Source organism: Hirundo rustica, chromosome 1 (genome assembly GCF_015227805.2).
Source record: "Hirundo rustica isolate bHirRus1 chromosome 1, bHirRus1.pri.v3, whole genome shotgun sequence".
In the NCBI taxonomy this organism is placed as follows: domain Eukaryota; kingdom Metazoa; phylum Chordata; class Aves; order Passeriformes; family Hirundinidae; genus Hirundo; species Hirundo rustica.
The window spans coordinates 145,802,096-145,826,923 of NC_053450.1; the positions used below are offsets into that span (position 1 = coordinate 145,802,096).

The 24,828-nt window shown below is 42.8% G+C and overlaps 1 protein-coding gene across 1 annotated transcript in view; it reads left to right on the plus strand.

Annotated features, from left to right (window-relative positions):
• The window catches only part of ADARB2 (adenosine deaminase RNA specific B2 (inactive)), a 303,231-nt gene extending 279,886 nt beyond the window's left edge, over window positions 1-23,345 (plus strand). The window contains exons 7-10 of the mRNA XM_040080687.2: window positions 2,546-2,714; window positions 13,161-13,342; window positions 18,297-18,475; window positions 20,057-23,345. Of these exons, the coding sequence (XP_039936621.1) occupies window positions 2,546-2,714; window positions 13,161-13,342; window positions 18,297-18,475; window positions 20,057-20,233 (707 nt within the window). The 3' untranslated portion in view covers window positions 20,234-23,345. The remainder of the gene's footprint in view (window positions 1-2,545; window positions 2,715-13,160; window positions 13,343-18,296; window positions 18,476-20,056) is intronic.
• Window positions 23,346-24,828: the final 1,483 nt, after the last annotated feature.

Genomic DNA, 24,828 nt, shown 5'->3' on the forward strand with positions numbered 1-24,828 from the left:
CTGAATACTTCATTTAGCATCCCAGACAAGAGGGATGTGCAAGGAATCAGCACACATGGTCATGGAAATGGTTTCCTGACAGTGTTGGCACAAGCAGAAAATTTGAGAACAGAGGGATCTGAGACATTTCTGAGACTTTGTCTTTTTTGCTTATTATTTTTTATTATTATTATTTCTCCATTGGCTGTTCGCAGTTTCTCCCACAACCCAAGTTTGAAAAGCCACAATACTCCAGGTCAGGTGATTGCTGCAGTGTCTCGATTTGTGAGGTGCTGGCAACTGGGCACAAGGACCCTCCACATCCCCTGCTGCTGGGATGATGAGGCTGCTGATGGGGGTGGCAGTGCAATAACCACTCTTCCCAAATTCAGATGCTGTAGCAGCACTACTGTAACAGTATTTGCAAGCAATATTTTGTATATGATGGAGATTGAGTATGGGTGGAAACTGGTTTTGGTCATTGTACATATAGCTTCACTGGACTCCAGGACGGTATAGATGAAATGTGGGTGAGAGATCTCTGAAGTTGGGTTTTAGAAGATAAGGTTTATTATAAAGGATGTGAGGCCTTGCTTAGAGTTGCCAGGCACAACCCGTGGCATGGCCTAGGGAGTGGGGGAAGGGAGAGGAAATTCCAAGAGGAAGATCCTCGGGGAAAGGCGCCTGGCAAAGAGGGAGTCCAGCCCCCTGGGGACCCCTTATCAGGGGGCTTCAAGGTGGGCTGGAACAAGACTTGGGCCAATGGGGTTACAGATGCCTGATACTTCAGGGGAGGGTTACAGATGTGGGATGAACCGTACATTGGGGGGTGAGACAGAACATCCCATTTGACCTTTGGACCTATCTGTAGGTAACCTTCAGCTGGCCATATAACTGTTTTCCAGACATTCAGTAGCTAGGACATCTCAGACATCAAAACTTGCTTTCAATTCCATCCCACCAATAGGTTTCACATTCTCAGAATCCAAGCAGTCATATTTATAGGGCTTTCTAGCTTCATCCTCCCCAACAGGTCATGGCCAAGCAACCCATTCAATACCTGTCCCAGCCTGCTGCTGACACGCACACACATCTTAAATTCTTAAAAAGCAGGAATGGAGAGAAGAGACAAGGATTGCTGGGGGCCCAGCCACCCATGTGCTGGCAGGTCACAGCTGACTTTGCCACTCTACGTGTGTTTGTTCCCTCTGCTAATCCCAGTAGGCTGAAGCAATTTATTATTCCTCTCCCTTTTTGCAAGCCACCATTGGCAGCAGCCAGTCAATCCATTGCTGGGGATGGTGCACACACAGCGCCAGCTGCTCACAGCCAGAGGTGCCATCATCCCCACAGCCTCTGACACACCTGTGTTACTCAGTGGCAGAAGCACTCAGCCCCACAGCCCACGGAGGACTGAGGAGCATCACCTTCACAAGTAGAAACCTTCTGGTCCAGATGAGGAGCTGGCACGGAAAAATACACAGGACAGCTGGCAATATGGGCGAGAGCTTCATGTCTGTAAATGCAGCACTCCTTTTCCTTGAATGCAGAGGCCATCATGAGCTGTCTTTTGTTGCCTTCAGGCAAGAGGGATACTGTGGAAGGTCTGCTCCAGGGAGAAGGTGACCCCCCAGTGAAACCCTCCGAGGGTGAGGCAGTGAGCAGACCCAGAGGATTTCCTTGCTGCTCCTTCCTGCTGTCTTACAGCCAAAATACCCAGGGGTAAAGTAGCAGTGTAAAGAGTGATTTTAATAATGAACTTCAGTTTTTCTCTTTTCATAATAATGAAGGTGAAGTGCTTTTGAAATGTCATTATCTTCTGTATTTACTGCATGTCTGCAGGACTCAGTTCATCATGGTACAGGACAAGTGCTTTAGCTGCTTGCCCTCTGCCACCCCAGGGGCCGCTGCCTTGCACTCAAATATATAATATCACAGAAGTGATAAAAGATTTTGGTGCGACACAAGGCAAGTACAAGTTCAGGGAGACTGTGGGAGGAATTTCAGCCAACAGTGAACAACCAGCAAGTTTTGATTTGCCTTTGATCCAGAGTATAAACCCTTAGCTTTTCAGAATTTTTCAGTGAAATTTTATGGTAACAAATCAAAACCTCACTTCTGATATTATTCAGGAAATGTCACTGAATATCACAGTAAAGTATTGGACTAGTCTGCATCATGCAGCTGAGTCTTTGACGACACTCATTGAACCAAGCTTTTTCAAATATTCATCACAACTCAATCCTAAAATGAGAAATTGTACTGGTTCTTAAAAAAACAGAGTACCTCTCTTCTTTTTTAAATATATAAGGGAAATAGAAGGGGAACATGAGCTCGGTGTGTGCTTTGTGTAAGCTTTGATTGATGTGAAAAGAAAACCATGCTAGGAGCATCTTCTTTTCTGCACTGCACTGCTTTCTTGGGCTGTTATCTCATTTAATTTTGCATCCAGTATAAAGGACCTTCACAGGTGGTTCTGCACATGCAAGCTATGGCATCAACACAGCCTCTCAGATCCTTTCGAAAAATATTCAGTTATTGTCATTCTTGTGTTTATTTTGCCCAGTGAACAGCAGCAAGCACATAGTGAGGAAATACCGTGGGCACCTGCGGACAAAGATTGAGTCTGGAGAAGGGACCATTCCCGTCCGGTGTCACAACGCAGCGCAGACGTGGGACGGCGTCCTGCTGGGAGAGCAGCTCATCACCATGTCCTGCACGGACAAAATTGCCAGGTGTGTGATGGATAGGCACGGCAAAAGTCTTTGCACGTGGAAGCTCGATGCCACAGAGGATTATGGTGACCAGTGGGAAGCAGCCGGCAGGTGCTGACAGGCCCTGTGGAAACAAAGACCTCCTTTGTATGCAAAAGCAGACCAGATAAATAGGAGGGAATGTAAATAGGACATTTTCCCAAATTCTCTGTGGGTCGTTAGTTGCTTATTACAGTGTGACAAAAATATAAACTGTCTTTGCAGCTTTTTTTGCCAATAGAATTTCACAGTGCAAATAAAATACATCCACTTTGCTGTTCTTGGATCATTTACCCCAAAACTTGCAAGCCAGCTATCATACAGATAAACTTAGCTCGTCTCCACCCAATTGAATAAAATGCCCTAAAAGCCACCAGAAATATTTCTATTATTTTGAATGAGCTTTCGTGTCACATCCCCCTCTGTGGGTTTCTGCTCTGTCTTGTAAATACAAACATATGTTTATGTAGAATAATTTTCATGTAGTAAATATTTAATAATTACTCCCTGGTGACAAATAGAATGTAAGCATATTCACCATTCTCAGTTTAGGGTGTTAACTAATAGCAAGTGATGGCTAACACAAACCAAAATCAAAATATGTGTGCTTGGTTGCCCAATTATTGCACTACTAGTATGTATCTATACATGTATGTATATTTATCTTCATAATTTATATAGATATAAATGTACAATATCTATAGATGCAGTTCTACATATAAAATTAATCATAGCTATAAAAACATACATGCTATGATCAAATTCTCTGCTGGAATACCATGCCTAAGAACTCAGTTAAATTACATCAGTTAAAAATTTGGCCCAATTATTAAAGGCCAACATGGACAAAATCTTTCCAAAAAAAATCATAGGTTTTTTTTAAATCCAAATGCATAAATTCTGCTCTTAGCTTTAACTGGATGACCTACCAAAGCTAAATTAGTCTGTCAACTTAGCGAAGCCTGCCATTTTGCCACAAAAATGTAGAAGTGAACTAGCAAATGGAAATTCTACCAGACTCACAAAATCTACCCTCTGCTAAGTGTAATCATCACAACTATTGTGTTTGCATGAAGGATAAAGAGCAACTTCTGCTGCAGTGTTTTCATTTCTTCATAAGGAGATAACAGAAAACCCAAAATGTGGTCGGTGGGTCTCCTTCACTGAGTGTAGATGCGGTTGGGATTTTCAAATTCAGACTCATATGGACTCAAAAAACTAAACAATTTTAAGTTCAAGAATAGAAATATTGCACTCTCTGTGGTTTTGAATGTCATTAGCCAGTGAATTAAATATCAGCTTTGCAAACACCATTACATTTCCTATTGATGGGGATGTTGACAGTCATGCACTGTCTCGGGAGCTGGGTTTTCTCCGAGCACATCTGCTAAGCACTGTGAGTGAACCCTTTCATTGTTGACACACATCTAAACAGCGTTGAAGTCTGTGGGAAAAAAAAAAAAAAATCTACCACAAAGTTTTTCCAAGATAAAAAAAAAAAAATTGCAGCTCTCATCATTGACAGTATTATTTCAATATTGTAAGAAAAGAAAAACTGCGATTTTTATTATTTATTTTCAATGTAATTCAAATGAGCCTGGGATTTTTATAGATTTTTTTTTAAAAAAAATCATTATTCCCTGTTTTCAACAGCATGTTTACTCTAACCAGTAGGGTGCAGTTAAAAAGAGGCTGAGAAAATTTGCACTATCCTGTATCCCAAATTTCAGTTTAGTACATTAAATGTCATCTAAGATAATTTTTTATCATTATTATCCTCACATGTAAGGGAGAGAAATCAAAGGTTTTTTCACCTGTCCCTTGTTTCAGCACATATAGGACTGGTTTTTGCCTTCTTCCTCTCTGGTCATAGGGAGCAGAGGCAAGAAGAGAGTGGAAAAGGAGATTTCTCTATGACAGCCCTTTCCCACTCCTGCCCCACTGGAGAGATCAGTGGGTGGTGTCTGTGCCTCTTTTCAGACTGCAAATATTTGCCCTACCACATAGGTAGCTGACTCTTTGAAAGTCTGCAGGATGCAGGAGTCTGGTTGCATATTATCTGGGCTTGTCTTGCAGTGAGAAGAAAAGAGATCTCTGAAGCTAAAATTCATGTTTGTATAAGCAAGATTTGACAAAAAAAAAGTCTCGCTTGTATGCTTTGGTTTTTATTGCTTGTAAAAGTCCCCCAGGAGCACTGTGCTATTAGAGAATGTTTCCTCTTGAGAATCTCGCCAGTAGCTGCTAAAATATACATCATTTTGCATTATTTGCAAAGGACATTGCTATCAGAATATCAAAGAGCCAAGAATGCACAGAGTAACTGAGAAAAGCAAATAATATTCTATAAATCATGTATCTAACGATTTATGTTCTTTCTTGCTCACAGGAAAGCTATAAGCAGAGAGTGGTTTAATCAGATTTATTTGTTATTCAAAGACATTTAGCCATTTTTATTACTATCACCACAAGTTTGAGAGAAATTGATTCTTGGTATGCATTATTTGGGCTCTGTGGCTTTGTTGGGATCTCAGGATAAACACCCTGGCATCATACCTGTTCTCTCACTGAATTAAAGCACAAGCTCTTCTGGTATGAATAGTCATTTTGTTTGGCTCAGACAGGAAACTACAAGGTGAAATTTTGCAGCTTTGTTATAAAGGTTGCACTAGATCTTGGTTGCTCCTTCTGGCTTTAAAACCTATGCATTTATATGTGTAAATTTAAAGTTTGGAGTCTCTGAATCCCCAAATAAACCACCATAAGAGAGTGTCAGCTTCTGCACACATGACTCCTGTGAGCCTCACAGTGCAGCTGGAGTGACTTCAGGTTCTCAGTGCTATAGGATTTAGGATTAAACCCCATTTTTTAGCCCATAATTCATTAATTACACTAACACATTTTGACCTTCATTCTCATCTGCAACGTACATTGTATACATTTGCAAAAAAGCAGCAATAACGTGAGAAAAATAATTTTGAAAATAATCATCTATTTGGGGAAAAATTTATGTCATTTAATGTTTTCTTGATGCTAATCATAACCTATATTAAAACCTTTTTTATCGACAGAGACATTACAGCCCCAAGAGAATTTCGTCTTTTTGTGACAGCAAAATTCATACAATGAGCCAAATTAAACCTCTTTTCATCTCCCTGTCTCTCTCTAAGGCTGGATGCAGGACTAGCTCATACCTTGCTTATTACAAGGTCAGTGCAAGGTTAATGCTACTGCTAATGGAAGTCTCTGCAATCGCTGTTTGGGAGCAGACAAATGTTTGAAGGAAAATTGTCATGTGCACACACATGCACACACAGGCATGCACACACCCACAAACACGCACTTTTCAGGGGAAATGAAACAAGGATCTCTCTAGAGCTCAGCTCTTCTCTGAGGATCTAAATGCAGTAAGGAAATGTTAGGGAGGCTCAGCACTACATTCTGTCTCTGACCCTCAGAAATGTTCAGGACTGATATGTGCCAGCTGCAGGGGTGGGATTTGCAGCACCCCCTTGGTGCCCCAGGACCTCAGGGACACCTGCTCTCTGTGTCCCCTTCAGTGACATGGTCTCCAGGTGCACAAAGCCAGCCCAGCACTGAGCATCTCCTCGCTGCTGGATTTTGGTAGCAGATTTGCAGGTGACTGTTCACATGGTTGCATATATGAGATCAGAATTTCCAAATGTCTCTACTTCTTATTCCTACAGCAGAAGCAATATGAAAGTCTGGGCAAAATATCATAGCTCTATGCACTTCTCTTAACTCCATCACCCCTCTGGATAGACTTTTATGGGAAATTCAGGGTCTGTCACAGAGGAGGGAAACCACCTTCCCTTTGACACACTTTGTCCTCTGACTCGTGGAAATACTGTCTGAGCTTCAGGCCAGTCTCCTTCCTTCATGGCTCATCCTCTAGGCCCACCATAACTCAGATTTAGCAGCACACATACCTCCCTTCTGATTAAAGTTTCCTGTTCCATGCTCTCAGCTCACCAAGTTTATTTCATCCCCAACACCTGGGTTCCTTCTTCTTCCATGCAGAAAACTAGAGAAATTATTTCTCCCAGGGTCCACCCTTCCGAAATAGCAGGGTGTTCTGCCCTGTGCAGCTGCACAGAGAGGTTTGGTGCTTGCCATTGCCAGTGGTTTGGTAGAGAATGGCAGTGGTGTTGGCAGCACTGGGGGGAGGCCACCCTGTCTCCCCAAACCGCCACGGACCCGTGGCATGAGCAGGCGTCCCCAGGTCCCATGTCACCACCTCACCCTGATGTGTGCAAAGTATTTTGAGGATCTTGGTGCAAGCATTCAACACTAGGGTTTATTCCAAAATTTAGTTCTTATCTGGCTGTCCCAGGAGAGCGTTCTGCATTGCACTACTCCTCTCCAAACCCTCTTCCTTGATAGATCTTGGCCAGGGGACTGGACACCTCACACTCTGGCCAGGGCAGAGCACATTGTGGCTCACTAGATATTGATCTCATGTAGTTACTTTGGAGAGAGGCCAGCCTTCTGTGCAGCCAATTTGCATCTACACACACGAAGATTGTATAAACTTATTCATTAATGGATGAGCAGAGGCACCTGTCCTCTGTCAGAGTCCCCTTGCAGGATACAGGCTGAGGAATGTACTTTGCATTGTGCAGGATTTGCAGGGAGCAATCCTCATAAACACTGTCTTTAAACAGCACATAAAAGCCAGAATTCAGTGTTTGTTTTATAAGCTCTGGCCTTAAAATTGTTTTCTTACTACTGCTTCTCAAAAGGTCACCTTTAAAAACTGTGTATTTTCTTGCCACCAGGTTAATGGTCATCTACTTCCTCAAACTTCACAAAAAATGACATTCAACCCAGAAGTAAAAAAAAAAAAACCTTGAATATCTAAATTACCTCAGCTACAAAACAACACAAACATTAACAAAGGACTTCCAAACTTTGGATTACATCATGAGCAGTCTCCCCATGTCCTATGGCTAAGGTTTGTGGATTATCTGGGCCCACAAGCTAGAGAATAGGAAGGATTCTTTATTGAGAATATGTTCAGAGTATTACAAGGTAATGTAGCCTTAAGGCACTGTTTCAGGATTTAGCAGTGGGAGTCTGAAGTAGCATTTTATAAGATGAGTTGAGCACATTAAGCTGTATTTAAATGTAGCATATAAAAATGCAAGACTGAAAGTCAGTGTTAGAAATTGGCATTCTTAGATCTATTTTAGTGTTAGCCTGTCGACCAGAGCCATTGTTAACAGAAGGCTGAGCCTGACAAGGTAACTCTTAAGAAAAGCTACTTCAAAGGCTACATATTAATGCAAATGAAAATCAATTAACACAGCTAGATCTTCAATTAGAGATGATTTGTGCACACGGTTTGTAATTCTCTCTCTTAACCCCTTTCTGTGTGACTGAGAGTTCAATTTCAATCTTTCACCACAAGGTATGTTCCAGAAAACATATATAAACCACCCACTGTTACAATACAGATCAAAAACTAATGCACTAGTTCCAGTTTCCAAACCAATAATAGCTAAATGGTCATATAAATAGGAACACCGCAGGTGTCTTGCTGAGCACATGCCACCCTGAATAACAATTTATGTTGTGTGAAGCATAGCTGGAAATATTGGTAATAGAAACTGTGGTACAGGAGGTTAACAACACACCAAGTGAGTAAGACTTAAAGCTCTCTTAATAATAATAATAATAATAAAAGTATTTTACAAAAAGCCTTGTCGAAATAAGATTTGAAATTCATCAACAATGCCTTTTAATGGGCAAGGTTCCCAAAGGTCCCAAGGAGACACTTCAGTCTCTGAGCATCCATGGCAGCTGGATACAGTTCCCTGAGAGGTTTTGAAGCATCAGGCAAATTTCTCCACATCTTAGTTACAAAAGGGTTCAAATGTTGGCCTTCAGGTGTAGCCACGTCCAAGTCAATGCTAGAAACACCAGCAAAGGGGCTCCAACTGTCTCATCACACCTCAGCAATGGGCAGGAGCTGAGCGAGCCTGCAGCCCTCTGCATCCCCGTGGGTTTGCCTCCAAACCCCTTCCTCAGTATTTTCATCGTCCCTTTTTCTGTTGGCCCAAGGTGGGGGGGCCGTAGACAACTCGTGTGGCGAGGTGATGCTCCAGCATGTGGAGGCTGTGGTGTGCTTCTGACGTGGGGACACGTTTCCCTGCACACCTCGCTGTGGTCCCGAGCTGCCAGGAGCATGGGAACTGGGGGGGCTCTGCAGGGGGGGCCATGCCCTGCCCACTGCCTTTCCAGAGCTGGGGGAGCATGGCATTTAATTAAAGAAAGGCTGCCTGCTCTGGGATGCCTCCCACCTCGTCACTGGCAGTTCTGTGATTGACAAACAGGCAAAAATATATTTGTTTAAGGATTATCTATATTGAAAACTGGATGCAGGATTTTGTCTTTGTAAACAGTGCAGTAATATCTGCTGTTTGAACAAAAGGAAGGGTATACTTTCCTTCCATTTAAAGCTCCAAAAGCTCCCATATTTGAGTGAAAAGGGGAGACATTCTGTTTTATTTATCCTGCCTGCTGAAAATTTGGGGATTTTTAAATAAGATCTGTGACTAAGGGAGCAGTGGGTTGATTTTCACTTTATTGGAAGGGTTATTACAGAGCGCATAGCATATGAGTTATTAGAGAGATGCGTGTCCTTGAAAACAGCCCTTAAAATCCTGCACAATTAGGAAAATTCAGAATGATCCAGCATATTTCCTCATAGCGAGAAAAGTCACTTTGATATATTGAGAAGCCAAAATGTAACACTGCATTGCTTTGAATAATAATTTTATTTTGAAAAGCGACATTTGAAGAGAGCTCTTTGTTACAGATGGGAACACAGCTACTTTCATGGACCTAAATTAGGCTACAGAGAAATAACTTCTTCAAAATTAACACCCTTGTTGATAGCGTCACTGTTGCTCAAATGGATCTTTCCCTACCATCTACCTACAAATAATTCTATAGATGTTCATATATCAAAGGACCAAGTCAGTACACTAGCCATGTGTGTTGGTCGAGGGATGAACAATACACAGGATAAAAAAGACCTTCCCCCAAATATTTGTCTGTAAAATTATTGTTTCTGCACAATACTGAACTGGCTGCCCTCCAAGGTAAGCCTTTTCATCCACAGAGCAGCAGCAAAATTAAAAACTGATTTTTTTCCTCAACATTAATGTGCTTTTCCTGTGCTTTGAAGGACAACAGCAGCAGTCTGGTTTTGGCCAGCTCAGTACAGGACCCCTCCTTTCCTGGGACTTGTGCTGAGTTAGTGGGACTCACACACATGCTCAGGGCTCCTTTCCAGAGAGAATCAACTGTCTAAACACTCTGACAAACCTGGGCTAGATTTGGAAGCAAAGCTCCTTCTTTGCTCCTTCATCCCATTTCTCTGACCAGGTGCTGCTAAACCAGTGCTGAACCACGAAGTGCCCACTGTACAGGTGGCAGTGCCATCACCCTCGTCCCTTTCCACAGCTCATGGGGGACACCCACTCAAAAAGAGCCAGCAAGTGGTCCCCACCAAATATTGCCTTCTTAGAGTCAGCACCTCTCCTGGTTTCTCAGTCCTTGCTACTTTAGGATGCTGTCTGGTTCTGGGACATTCTCTTTTTTCACCACATTGTACCCATCTGGCAGGACTTGCCCTTGTGCCTGTATTCTTTGATAGGTTTCTTCTCCCTTGTTTTGTTTGTTTTTGGTTTTGTTTTTGTTTTTAAGTCTGGTTGCTCTGTCCAATTTGTCTTGGAGTCAAACTTATACCCTGGGGTCAAAATTCACCGTGGCTGATACAGAAACTTCATCGCCACTACACCTTCTTGTGCCTTCTTTTGGAATGGGAAAACAGGGTTCTCTCAAGGGACAGCTATTGCATCCAGAAGCCAGAAACTCTTACAGACTTCAGCAGATCTTACTCCCTTTCTGCCCTGATTCCCTAGGGTGCAAAAATGGTACTTAACCTTACCAGAGCATTGAAAGGATTAATTCATGTTTATGGAATGCTTTCAATATGTAGGGGGTGACCTGATCATGCTTATATTGTGATTTCAAATAACGTAATTCCATTGACATTCGAATCCCTTTTCACACTAGGATGAATATGTCCAGAATTAGGTAGAGAAATATCTCTAAAGAAAAGGCAGGTCCCTTGTAATGTATTTAAATTAAACAATCACTATTACCTTGTAATTTATGACCTGAACGCAGTCCCTTATTTTGGTAAATAAAACTCAGATGATTCCTTGTGATGTGCATATTGCTGAAATCCCAATATTGTTGAACATATGTTGTTTTCTGTTAAGCTGCTTTTCTTCTCCCCTTCAATCAAATATGTAAGGCTTTTTAAAGGGAATTTTAAATGCTGAAAACAGCACTGATATCTTACAAGTTTCCATTTGGACAAAGGTATCTGTGTAATTTTTTTGCTTACCTTAGATGCTGGTTGAAGGCATAGTACTGTTAGCTGAATTCAGCTCTGTTTCTTAAGATTGCATTATTAATTTTGCATCATGGTAAGTTATTTACTCAAAGAGGCAGCTAGTTCTTTCCTTTAAAAGTGATGTTATTTGCAGAAATGACCACACTTTTTTTTTCCCCAAATGAAGTTATGCAAATCTGATCGACTAAAGTAAATGTTTCATAAAACCAATGACTGTTTAAATTGTGGGACTAAATTGTTTGTATATAAATATTACCTTTTATATTTCATTTGAGTTTTATGCAGATGAACACATTACTTTAATGGTCTGCATTACAGAGGGAGACAGGGAGAGTCTGACTCTGAAATCCTCAGCAGCCAGATGGCTGCCTTTTCTTGCATGAGATTAAAAGATGTTTCTCATTCACAGCCCTGCTTCGGAGGCAAATTAATACAGCCAGCTAAATTGCTTGTGTTTTTGGAATAAAATTTAAAGAGAACTTTTAAAAGCAATTGGTGTCACAGGTTCCTAGAGCAGATTGCTCTCCAGGTACAGCATGCTGGTTTTAAACATTCAGTAATTAATGGAAAGTATTCCGTGTTAATTGACTGCTTCAGGAAAGGGAAATATAATGACTCCTTATTAATCATGAAAAGAGACATACAGTACAGAGGCACTGCAATAATTGCACTAACGGTTGAGAAATGTTAATTAATGAAAAGAACAATGATGTAAGAAATTAGTACCATAATGGTTGCTGCTGATGGAAATTCGGCTTTAAACACATTATTTAGCATGGCAGCCACTGGATGACGCCTTATAAAGCAGACACCTCTTACCCTTTCCTTCAGTCACCTACCCAGTTCCAAATGTTGCCAGTGTTTTGGGTTTTAATGAGCTAAAATATGCTCTCCAAACTACATTTTCAGTTTGAACTCCTGAACTCAAAACTACTCAGACAGATTGACAGTGTTCAACTTGTGTTAAAATGTTATCCAAGTGTAAGAGAGCCTGTTAGCATTCGTGTGGTGGGAAACAACTTCTTAGACGAGCTGAGCTAAACAGGTTTACCAAGAAGATAACTGCATCATGACTTCTTTCCCCTTCTTAATTTTTCCACTCATTAACCAATTAGCTGTCCCCTGAAGAATGTAGAGGCAAGCATGCTGTCATATTTGTGCCTAGCTTGATGTAAAAAATCATAGGCTATTAAAACACAGAACTGTTCTGGCAACTACTCCACCACCGGTAGCACAGAGTCATCAACAGCTGGAAGGTCCCAAGGTTTCTATGATCACTCTGCTGCACCTTTAAGGCAGCCACAGGGTGAGATGTATCCATCACTCTGAACATTTTAGAGAAGGTCAAGCTATCAAGTACAAATAAATTTTCTGAAAGCCTACGTCTTTTCTTCTTTTTCCTATTCAGGACCAGGATTTAATTCTCATGGATGCCTTCATATCTTCATGGTCATTTTTGTAAAGAAAGCCTGTAAAACATTCAAAGATTTGGGGGGAATTTTGGCCACCTAAGTCATGTGTTAGTTTGGCTGTATGACATGGGGATGGTACTTAGGTATGACAAGCAGCAAATAAAGGTAGAATAACAAAGCTCTCATTCTAGCAAGTGAAACACTATAGATGCAGGAAAAAAAAAATTCTGCTAGAGACATGCTAAATGAACATCCACCAAACACAAAATGCTTTTAGAAAGAACACCTCTTGATAAGAAGCCTCTGTTTGCAGCAATACAAGATGGAAAATACATCCCTTAAATGAATAGCACCACAGTAGCCTCAAAGTCTCCTGGAAGGGTAAACAGCCCATGGCTTTATAATGACCCAACAGTGCTTTCTGCATCATAGGACAGGGACAGGAATCATTTCATTCCTCATCCCTGTAAGCCATGTGCTGGCCTTTGCTGATTTTCCCAGGGCAGCTCCAGTATGGCCATTCCTCCACCCATGTGTCTTATTGCTCCTGAATTTTTTTTTTTTCAGGTGGAACATCCTTGGGCTCCAGGGTGCTCTCCTCAGCTCCTTCATCGAGCCCATGTACTTGCACAGCATCATTGTGGGAAGCCTCTACCACACTGGTCACCTTTCCCGGGTGATGAGCCATAGGATAGAAGACATTGGTCAGCTGCCAGCTTCGTACCGGCGCAATCAGCTGCTTCTCAGTGGTAAGCAAACACGCCTGCCTGCAAGACAAGTAATCCCCCCTCCCACATCTAGTCATGCTGCTTACCAACAGGAATGTGTTCTGTTTGTAAGTAGACCTTAATTCACACCTTCTTTTTTTTTTTTTTTTCTGAAGAATATGAATTTGTAGAACGAAGAAACCAATGTGTTTAAATCCAGTTCCTCTTTCATTAGCAGCAGCCACAAAAAAGGATCATTAGTGGATACAAGCTGTCTAGCAAAACAACCACTGTACACTGCGCATTCAGAGTGGAAAAAAAAGAGTATGACTAAGTAAAACATTTCTAAAAACCAGAAGGAAGCTTTCAGTAAATTTTAGGTTTAACTGCCTTCAAGTCCTCATGAGGCATGTGAATGCTAAGGGACACCAGTTCTGCACTGGATTAGTTGACAATTTTTCTTTGGGAGGATTCCTGGAGAGATCAATATGATGTCAGTGTCACAGAATGCTTTAGTGAAGTAGCCCATTGCCTTTCAAAGCCCTCTAAGTTCCTCAGTCAGAAGAGTGCTGGTTTATACCGTATCTATTTCATCGAGGGTTTTTTTGTTGTTTTTTTTTTAATATGGCCTTGTGACAAAATTTGTTTGGCTGAGGCAGAAGTGATAGTTTAGCCACTGGGGAAATTCTCAGGTTCTGTGTGGTTTAGTACGTCTGGCAAGTGTAATGTGCATGTATGTGTTGTAAGGCGAACAGGTCAAAAGGCTTGTCCTTTTCTCAACAGCTTATCTCCATTTTTTAACTCTTCAGTGCAGCTGGACAAAGACTGCAATGCAAGTGAGCAGGAAGCTGTGATCCACGTTCTCCCACCAGTTTGTGTCCCCACCTGTCCTTCCTGCCTGGTCCAGCATAGGCATGGCTCAGCTCCCTCTTCCTTCCCACATGACATTGTGGTAGGGAAGGAAGAACTCACAGTAGGCCAGGAGATGTCTCCCCATTTCCCAAATCTGGCTCTTATTTTGCCAACACAGCCCTGGCTGCCAAAGCCACTGCCTTTCCCACTGGGAAAGCAGATCTCATGCTGTGCCAGCCCTGGCACACTGTAAGTGCACCCAGACATTAACATCAGAGGCACACACAATTTCCCTGTGTCTGCAGGATGTACAGGGAAACCCGCCTCAACTCTTGAAGGACTGAAAACACAAAAAGGGATTTTATGACTTTTCAACACAGAACAGCTATTGCTTTGCTGGGTTGGCCTGGCAGAGTAAAAGCAATGGGTCATACTTGGCCAGAGTGTGTGTGTATGAATGTCCAAGAGTTGTTGCCAGAGGTTTCAAGGGAATAAGAAATGCTTCAGACAGGGCCTAGTGTCACTTTAAATATCTGCATGTTTCAGTGCTGTCTTCCTCCTTCCCAGAGGAGGAAGACAGCACTGAAACGTGCAGAAATGCTTTCTGTTTGGAATAGCATTTGCTTTGCTTCTGGGTTCTGTCTGTGGGTTTTCCTCAGCCCAGGAGAAGCAGTGGGTGGAATTTCTCTCTCTCTCTGCATTGTTTTTGTCTTTAATGCCATTATTTGTAATCTTCCCTCCCCTCACAAATCCCAGGGAGGCGATGCTGATTAAAACTTACATTGCTGAGGCTTATGCCGCAATTCTTTTTCCTGGGAAACCCTGCCAGCAGCATATCCAGTGACTAAGGAGATGGGCACCTAGAAAAAGCTTCTCCAAATGCATTAGGGACCAGACCTACACAATTTCAGCCAGACAGCTCCACCTCCCACACTTGTCTTGGACATCAGACCAGCCCAGGGCTGCAGGAGGCCTTAAATTATAAGGGTGTCAATTATTTTGCCACTTGATCATAACAGTATAAACATTCCAGTGGAGAGGAGAGTCATGGTGTGTGATGAGGTATACTAAGATTAACTACTTGGCTCCACTGAAAAATAATCAGTGAGGTTTTCTACTCAGTTTTCTACCAGTCCCAGCCAGATGGAACTCCATTCTTCCACTGAGATTACTCTTGGGCATAATTTTTAGAAGAAATGCCTTTTTTATATCCTGTTCTCTTAAGACTGAGGCTGCTTTAAAGGGTATCCTGATGGGTTATGAGGTTTTGCTGGGAGAGAAGAGAGAGAGGCAGATTTCAGTTCACACCCCACAGTACTCAAATTCATTTTATTTGTGCAAAGACTATTTTTTTCAAATCCTACTGTCTTCTGCTGTACTCTTTGTTGTGTGGGTTTTAAGAAGGATATTTTACATAGAGGAGAGAAAGCAACCTAGATTATTTGAGTATTACTTTCTAAGTAAATCAAAACAGCTATTGTCAAAAGAAAAATATAGAAGACATTTTTTAAAACAATGAAAATATCAACAATCAGAAAACATATCCATGCTCCATATTTGTCTGCTATGACTCTCATGTTTTGTTGTTTGTTTTCTTTAAAACCTCTTCTTTTGCATTTAGAAAATATCTTCTATTTACCTAAATACATGTACTTATATATGATAACTGGGAATAGAAGGCATGAAAGCCAAAGGAGCCCAGTGGGGTTTCCAGGCACTGGGATCAGCCTGAGATACCCTCACAGCCCCCATCTGATGGGCACCCACAACCTGCTCTCCACTCTGTGCATCCTTTCCTTCTCTTCCTTTAGTCAGGGATTTCACAACGTTTTCATTTATTTGCATGGCAGGGTGTTTGCTATCATGCTTTTTGCACTCAAATCCTCTAAGCTTTTGGGTGCTATCTTGACAGAGAGTGGTGCATAGTGTCAAACAGCTGATTTTGATCTGTTTGCATCTTGTTCTGTGTAGAGACGCTCGAGCAGCGCTGCAGAGCTATCTGATTTTCAAGCTCTCAGTTTAAATCCTGTTGCCTAGGTGAACTGGAGTTTTAGATGCAGACTGATCTGTTATCTCTGGGGGGAAAAAATTTGAAAGAGGTATTAATACAACATGAATGTGTTTACAAATCCTGGGCGAGGTTATGACTTAGCTGTAATTCTCTTCTACACATGGTAGCGAGTTCAGTCCCAGTGACTGAGATGATTTCTGCAGTTCCAGCTTTGTCGCCGATACAAAGTGAGTTTGCCATATAATTTGTTCCCTTCAATGGCCAGCTTGTGCATGCTAAGTTCCATTTGGCTCTGGCAGCTCCCTCCCAGGGCAGAGGAGACAGGGGAAAGAGGTGGCATGTCCCTCAGTGGCATTGCATCTCATGATGCTGAGAGGCTCCAGGCAGGATGCAGCAGGTGCCTGCAGCCAGCCAGACCCTGCATAGCCCTTCCCTTCTCCCAAGGTGTCTCTCAGGAGCTTTCCAAGCTCAACACATTCAGTGATGGATGCTCCATCACTGATGGATTCCCACCAGCTCCCATGTTCTCCCATTCTGCTTCAGACCAGCAGGTGCCCATGGCGTGCATCTGTTTTGAAAATGAGATCCTGGGCAAGAAGGGCCCTTTGGAAAGGAGAGGCTTTGACCTCTTTAATGTCCTTCTCTCTGAGCAGCCCATATCAGTACTTCTTGCTCTCCACAAAAGTTCTTTAAAACCCTCTCAGCAGAGAATGCAAAGGACCTTTCTCTGCTGCCCTCCACCCAGCAGCAAGGAAAGCAGTGCAAGGCATGAGCTGTCGCTGGAGCTGCTGCAGCCAGGAGCTGCCATTTGGAAACACAGACCCAGTCCTGGCACTGGCCTGTGCTGGGGTGGCTGTGCCAGGCAGCTCCTGCCCACCAGCACCATCCCCACCTGCTGCTCACCACAGTGGCTTTTGCTGTCCAGGTCTGCAGGCTAGTGACCCAGGCAGCAAGTTAGCAGAGAGGGACACAACAACTGGATCCAGACACATTATCCAAGATGCATGTTTTCAAAAATATTCAAACTGCTTCAGGTTACTCTGCATTTTCCAGCCTTAGAAGCTACCAGTGTTGATTCTTCGCTGCAAATGCACTAATGAGCAGGGCAGAGCCCACTTGTTTGCATTTGTACTGTGCTGGAAAATAAGCCAAACACCTTTTTTTTTTTTTTCCTCTTATTTCCTTGCAAAGACTAATCCTTCCCCCATTTCAGGTACAAGAAATGAAAGCAGGAGTCATGGAAAGGTTGAGCTACACTAAATAGTTAAAAAGAGACAGAACTATTAAAAATAGCTCATGTAGACACCCACACCTGACCTTGTAGCCCTGGGAGCTACTTAGAGCCAAGGGAGATCTCACCCCTGAAGGCATTGGCTCAGTGTGTGGCTCAGATGCCCAAAATTGGCCATGTGAATGACACTAAGGTCATGCAGACATCCCAGGTGACTATAAACATCCTTATTGCAGCTGTCTAAAATTGCATATGATGCATTCCAGTTAAAGATGTCCCAAATACGGCCATTAGGACACTAACGAGCTGTTGAAGAAATTGGTGCCCCAGTACGGGGTTGGAATCTCACAGGCAAACACAAGGTGGGGACCAGGAGTGTTCTGTGTGGGTCTGTGATGTCTACAAGGTCATTATTAACTTGGATCTAATAATCTTTCTGTGGTGATGGAGTGTATTGTTTTGTGTTTTCTTATCTCCTGGGGTCTAGACATCCCCGCACAGTGAAGGCCCCAGGAGTTAACAGCAGATAAATATGTTGGACTGTGGGAAGCTCACCTGAAAGAGCTCAAAGCGCTGTACTGCTTAGCTCCTTTTAAAAACCTGTTATCCCATTAAAGCCTTTGTGAAAGATTTCACTCAGCAACCATCACTCTGCTGTCAACAGCTCACACCCCAATCCAAAGGCTTTCCTTAGGCTAACGGAAGGTTTGCCTGCAAGGTGGAAAAAAGTCTGTAGGAATTGGTAAGTTATGTCTCTCCGCGGTACTTGGTCTGGTACCGTTTAACCAATGGCGACGAGAGCAGGTGCAGTGCACGGTGCCAGCGGTTCACTGAGGGTGTCCCCTGTGCCACAGCGGCCCAGGAGCAGCGCTGCAGCTCACTGGTGTCCCTCCCTCCTGCAGGGGTGAGCCACGCCGACGCTCGGCAGCCCGGAAAATCTCCCGGCTTCAGCGTGAACTGGATCGTGGGGAGTACGGAGCTGGAGGTGATCAACGCCAGCTCGGGGAAGCGGAGCTGCGGCAGCGCCTCGCGGCTCTGCAAGCGCGTGTTCTTCACGCGCTGGGCGAGGCTGCACGGCAAGGTAGGGCTCGCTGCAAACACCGTACGTGACTGGCCTTGCACGGATAGTGAAATGGGTGCTACATGCGTGACGTTGGGAAGTTACGCCGTGTTAAGAAAGCCTCTTTTAATAGTGTGATAAATATGGGGGTTTTTAGGCTATAGCGTAATATTAAAATAGAAGCTATGTGATGTTAAGATGCTTTTTGTAACCAGCTCAAGGAATGGGAAAGACAGTCAAAAAATTCTTCATGTTATCCTATCTGGATAGAGATAACAGCAATAGACATCAAAACCCCAAAGGAAGAATGTATTGCTTCCATTATTGGGCTTTTTGGGACTCCTGGAGCCACAGGAGGATTGATTTGCAGGATGGAATGGGAGGGTGGGGGGAAGTTGAAATTAAGCAGAAACACCCAAAATCAAAAGGATTGTTTGAATCATGAATGGGATTTATGAATATGCAATAGGCTATTGATTTTAAGGAAAGATCCTTTTTTAGCAAGGTGAGCTCTTTGGCAGAATGCCAGGCTGCCGGATGTCTGTAACCTTTTGTCTTTTTTTTTTTTTAATGTCTCTTATATTGTCATTATTATTATTATTATTATTATTATTAATGTCATCACTCCCTAGCTCTGGGGAACAAAGAGAACAAAGAGACAGCCAGAGATAAGCCATGGCAGCCAGGCCAGCTTGTGGCCCACTGACACCCAGGCTGACAATGTCACCCTCCCTTGCTGACTGGGCCAGTACAGCCCCATGGAGTGCTGGAACACACAGACAGCAGCAGCTCATTGCAGGCTGCATGTTCACCTTCTCCTTTAACCTGCCTCTCAGCATCTCTCCTGTATCAAGACAAGAAAAAGAGCTGTTTGCTCATCAGGCTTGCCTTGAGGGTGCCTTTTCCTACTGGTTTGGCACAGTAGAGACTTGGGCAGGTCGGAGGAGTTTGTTTGTTTGTTCCTTCTGCAGACCAAGGGGTGCTCCCTCCTACTTCTCCTTCCAGGGCACTGGGCACGTGACATTGCTCGAGGAGCTCCTCATAGGTGGCTCCAGTGTTCCAACAGAGCACTCAGATTTTCCACACCAGCTCAAACCCTGATGCCTGATTTCTGCCTGTCCTGGACATGTTTCACAGCATTCCCAACAATAACAGACTACAGAGGGGAAATGGGAGAGTGTGGAAGGCAGCCCTTCTTCTTCTGTGTCTGGGCATTACTCGGAAGCACTGAGCTGCTGCACTTCCCAGGGTAAACTTTCTTTAAAGGAGCACATGCTTTAAAGATCTCCAGAAAGGAATTTTTTTTTTCAGTTTTGTCCATAAAAATCATCTTAACTGAGAAGTAGCATTCTGCCTTTGTAGAACACACCAAGACCTGCTACTGCCTATGCCCTTTCCTCCTCACAATGGCTCGAAACCAGCATTTACTGCTTCCCTGGTTTCCTGGTGGTTAAACCAAAAGCAAACACACAAAGCACTGTGATTGCTTATGAAATGTAGACAGGAAGATTATACGGCTACTGAAGCCTCCTGTTTCTTTTGGCTCATAGATTGGGTTTTTTATTATTATTTTTTTCCCCTTCCCTGATTTTTGTTCTGCAGCTGAGCACACGAGTACCAAGCCATGGAGAGATGCCATCAGTGTACAGCGAGGCAAAGCTGGTGGCTCAGACGTACCAGTCTGTTAAGCAGCAGCTGTTTAAAGCATTTCAGAAAGCTGGCCTGGGCACCTGGGTGAAGAAGCCCCCAGAGCAAGATCAGTTCCTACTAACTGTGTAAATCACTCCACACCTTTTCTACACGACTGGACCACACCAACTGGAGAGAAGGCGAGGCAGGATGTACGAGCGGAGAGAATTGAAGCAGTTTGAGATTTAATAGCAACCTCCATGGGAATATTTGCTTTTAATCCTGTATTGGAAATACATAAGTAGAAATGTGTCTGATGCACTGAACTCAGCTTTGGAAAACTGCTTTTTCATGATCCCTTCCCAAGAATGTACCTGCCCAAATTACAATGCCATCCCCACCAAGATTCTGCTTTTTATTGTTTATTGCTGTTGGTTATTAATGATTTGAGGTGTTAGTGGGCCACCTGTCTGATCCAAAATAAACCTTTGTTTTCCCTCACACAATTAGTGCAAAATTCATCACTGAATAATGGAAAATAGTGAGCAGAAATGGAAGTACCCCCACAGCATGACAGCAGGTTTCAGAGCATCCATACCCATCCACCAAAAACGTTCCTAACCTCTATGCAAAAACGATCCTGTAAACTGCCTAAATCTGTGACAAAAAATTTGGATCTCAAAGAAGTGCAGCATTTTTAAACTGATTTTTCTGCTGCTGGCTCTGAGCACAAAGCCAGGCATCAGGATGCTCTTGGTTTTTACACTTATTCCCTCTGACACCTTGGACAAACCACTTCACAACAAATCTTCAACTTTAGTCACAATCTGAATGCTGCAATTTTTACTTGTCTGGGCCCAGTCCATCTCACATGCCTTTCAGACACCAGCCAGGATGCAGATCCTTGTCCAAGGGGCCGTTCACCCCTGTGCTGCCAGCGGAGGTGCACAGCTCTGCAGGGCTGCCGGTGAGGGCCAGTGAGACCATGCTCCAGGCTCTGGATCTTCAGGAAGCTACCTAAAGTCAGGCAGGCTGCAGCCAGCATCCAGAGCCTCAGATCTCCAATCTTCTGATGACCCACAGCTCTGAATTAAGTGGCTGTGAGGTCAGGATGCTCCATGCATCTGAACAATCATGGGGTTGGGTAGCCACAAGTAAGACATCCCCAAACAAGAGAGCACATTTGATACTTGCCTCTTCCCTGCCGCAGTTTCTCTGCCTGTCTAATGGGGATACAAATAAATGCTTCACATCTAAGGAACCTGGCTGGATCAAAATGCTCTGGTCATATGCAACAATGTAAGACAGATTTTGTCACTCTTGACAAAATTGAGTTTTACCTCTCCACACAGTCCAATTGACATAAGCACAGCAGATGCAACCACAGGTTTGGGTAAGGTCTTACTCAATGTATGAGCTTTCAGATTCTAGCTCTGTGTAAATGCCAAGTATTATTATTCTTCATGTTCATCTGCAGCCTGAAAAACAGATGGGGTTTTTTACTTAGGAGACAAGTATCACCCAACATTTAAATATTTTCTTCATAACTGGGCTGGGTCTAATACAATTTCATCTTTGAACCATCCCAAAGTTCATCAGAATGCAGAAGATAATAGTCATGGGAGAACTGAGCTTTGATAGTCCCACTACAAAACCAACCTTCAAACGACCTGTACATTTCTCAAAGTTTCTGGGTTTTTAGATGACAGGATTTGCGGGTATATAACTACTGTTTTCTTTTTATTCCTGTGATTCTCTTTAAATCTGTATATAACATGCTGCTACTGATTTGTGATAATTGTCTTGGTATTTTCTCAGAACTGTCAAGCTGAGTTACTTTTCAAACAACACAAGGCTCATATTTTTCCATGTAATTTCCTTTACACGGGAAACTGTTCCTATCAATAAAGATAGATGCTCTTTGTATAGGGTTTATCATGTTTGGAGAGCCATATACAGTAAATACATTGTTTATTGATGCCCACAATAGAATAGGTACAGTATTTTGATGAGATTTTATTTTTAGATTATAAACTACAAGATGTATCTATAGTGTCTTGTATAAAAACAATTGTGATAAACTAGAATTTTTAAATTAGATAAAACAAAGCTCTCCCCTTCCAGAAACCTTTTCAACAAAATAATACATTCCATATTAACTACCAAAAATATTTTAAAAAATATCCTTAGAGTAGAAATAGCTAAAAAAAAAAAAAAAAAAAAAAAAGGCAACCAAAAACCAGAAACTTTTCAGTAATGGAAACACTTTGTGGTAACCACTTTGTCAATACTTCAATACTTAGACCACTTTGACGGCTCTTCTGATTAACATTTGAATACTTTTGGCACCTTCTGGAGCTTCCAGGTACCTGTGCACGGTCCTGTCCTCTAACACAGCTGTGGCTGCAGACCTCCAGTGTGATTTGGGCAGCAGATGTGCCCGAAGGGCAGCGGGCAGGGCCAGCACCCAGCTGGAGGTGTGGGACAGGCTGCAGGGGATGTAGGCAGCGGTGGCCCCAGGGGCTCTGGTTGCTCCCACCAGGGGAGACAAACCACAGAGCAGCCAGAGAGAAAGAGGTTTCTCATCCAGAGATCCACAGGGCAGGGGGGGAGAATGTCTCCTGCATTTCCTCTCCAAGACAGTCCTTGTCTGGCACACATGAGACCTCCATGGCTCTTCCTTACAACTCCCTGCCCTCACCCATCCTCCTCCAGCCATGGCATGATGTCAACCCAAATAATGCATAATATTTCCACCAGGCTGGTGTTGCAGCTACTCTGACAACAAAGCATCATGCCTGGTTATTTTTAAGGATGTAGAAAAAAGTATGGCAAGATTGAATGATCCTTTGTTGCAAGAAATACATAAATGCAACCCTGGGTTCAGCTGCCAGAATGAGTTTAGTACTGGGGACCAAACTGAGTCCCTACTGCAAGTGGGCATCAGCTGATCTCAATGGAGTTGCACCTGCTGGCACTAGGGTTGAATATGACCTTAAATATCTACTTCTTCTCATTATGTGCAACAACAGTATGATGGGACCCCATCCTAGAAGCACACATGACCTACACACAGCATTTCCTGAAGCAAAGGAAAAATTGCTCAGTAGTAATTCTTTAGTGAAGATTCTGTACATAACATGCATGAGTGAATGGCAATACTGTACTAATGGATGTACATTTGTAATATTTGTAAAAAAGAAAAGAAAAAAAAGACAACAAAAGAAAATAAATCTGAATTTACATATGTGAATTTGCTGCTAAGTTCTGTAAATTGCACTTCAGTGATACCTGATAAGTGAATGTTTCTGTTAAGTGAATAAAATGCCAAGTAAAATTGTTCTTTCACTGTTTATTGACCATTTTTCACTGTGACTTAGAAATCAATTGGAATGTGTTCCAGAATGCTAGTATGTATTTTTACACACACCTGTTGTAGATTTACAGATATCTTCTTGTTCAGTTTGAATGCGATGCATTGTGGAACCACACATTTGTATTGAGAGAGAGATGTACCTGCTCATGTAGATGAAGCCATAAAGGGTCACAGTATTTTCATGGAAGAAGAGTAAACTAGATAAAACTCTAATTTGATCTTTCCAGGTTACTCTCAAAGATCTTTCTTAATAAAAATTAATACATTTTTTCCAACCCACACTGCATGGGACTTGCTGCACAAAGCTGCTTAAGAAAACTGAAGTGATGAACAAAAGGTCAGAACATCTCTGCAGATTTCTGCTTCATTGATGGAGTGGCTTTGAATTGTTCTTGCTTTGAACAATCAGTATCCAGCCACAGCAGATTAAACTCACACTGAGCCCAAACAACACCATCCCCACAAATGTTTAACCTTGAGATGATTTCCCTTTGCCAGTCCTTATAGAGATCACTAGTATTACCAAAACATCCAAAGATTTTCAGCAGCCACTGTGAAAATATGAACACATCAACAGCAAAAATTTTCAAGAAAGAGATTCCCCTGCCCATCTTCCTGTGAAGATCTGGTTCCAGGACAAAATTGAGCCTGATATCTCACAGGGAGCCCCATCAGCTCACTGGCCCCACAGGTCTTTGCTTGCTCACACTGAAGTCAGTGCCAGACCCCCACAGACCATCCCATGGGTTTCCTTCCCCTGCAGGGGCTCTGCACAACTTTATTTTCAAGCTAAGACTTTGCTGCAGTTTCATTTCCTCAGCTTGGATCTGTGTCATTAGGTGTTGGGGCAGGATAAAGAGAAGCAGGGTGAAGTTGCTTGTGTGGAAAATAAGTCACTGTGAGCTCACCCAGTTCCACCACAGCCATGGTGGACTTTGCCTGGAGCAGTAGCTTTTGCTTGACCATGGCACACACCATGACACAAACTACAAATGAGTTATTAGGGCAAGCTGTGGGGATGGATTCTGTGTTTAATCTCATTAAGTTTAAAGAGTAAATACCTGAACTTCATTTAAAACTTTACGGTGTTCACTCCAGCATCACCAGGCACAGTTATTTCTTTTTCAGCTGTATATTGGAAAAACAACAGAATAAAACATGAACAAGCTGATACATTGACTAATAGAGGGTTTCACAGAAGTGCCTGTTTCTGAAATAAAATAAATAAGTCCTTCTGCTGCAGTTAGACCTTGATAGCCACGCTCGTGTGTTGAAGGATGAAACAGCTAAGAGCTTTTAAAGCTTTTTTATTCATTACCATTCTGCCTATTGCCCAGCCCTGAGACCTGATTATTTTGGCTGGTTTCAG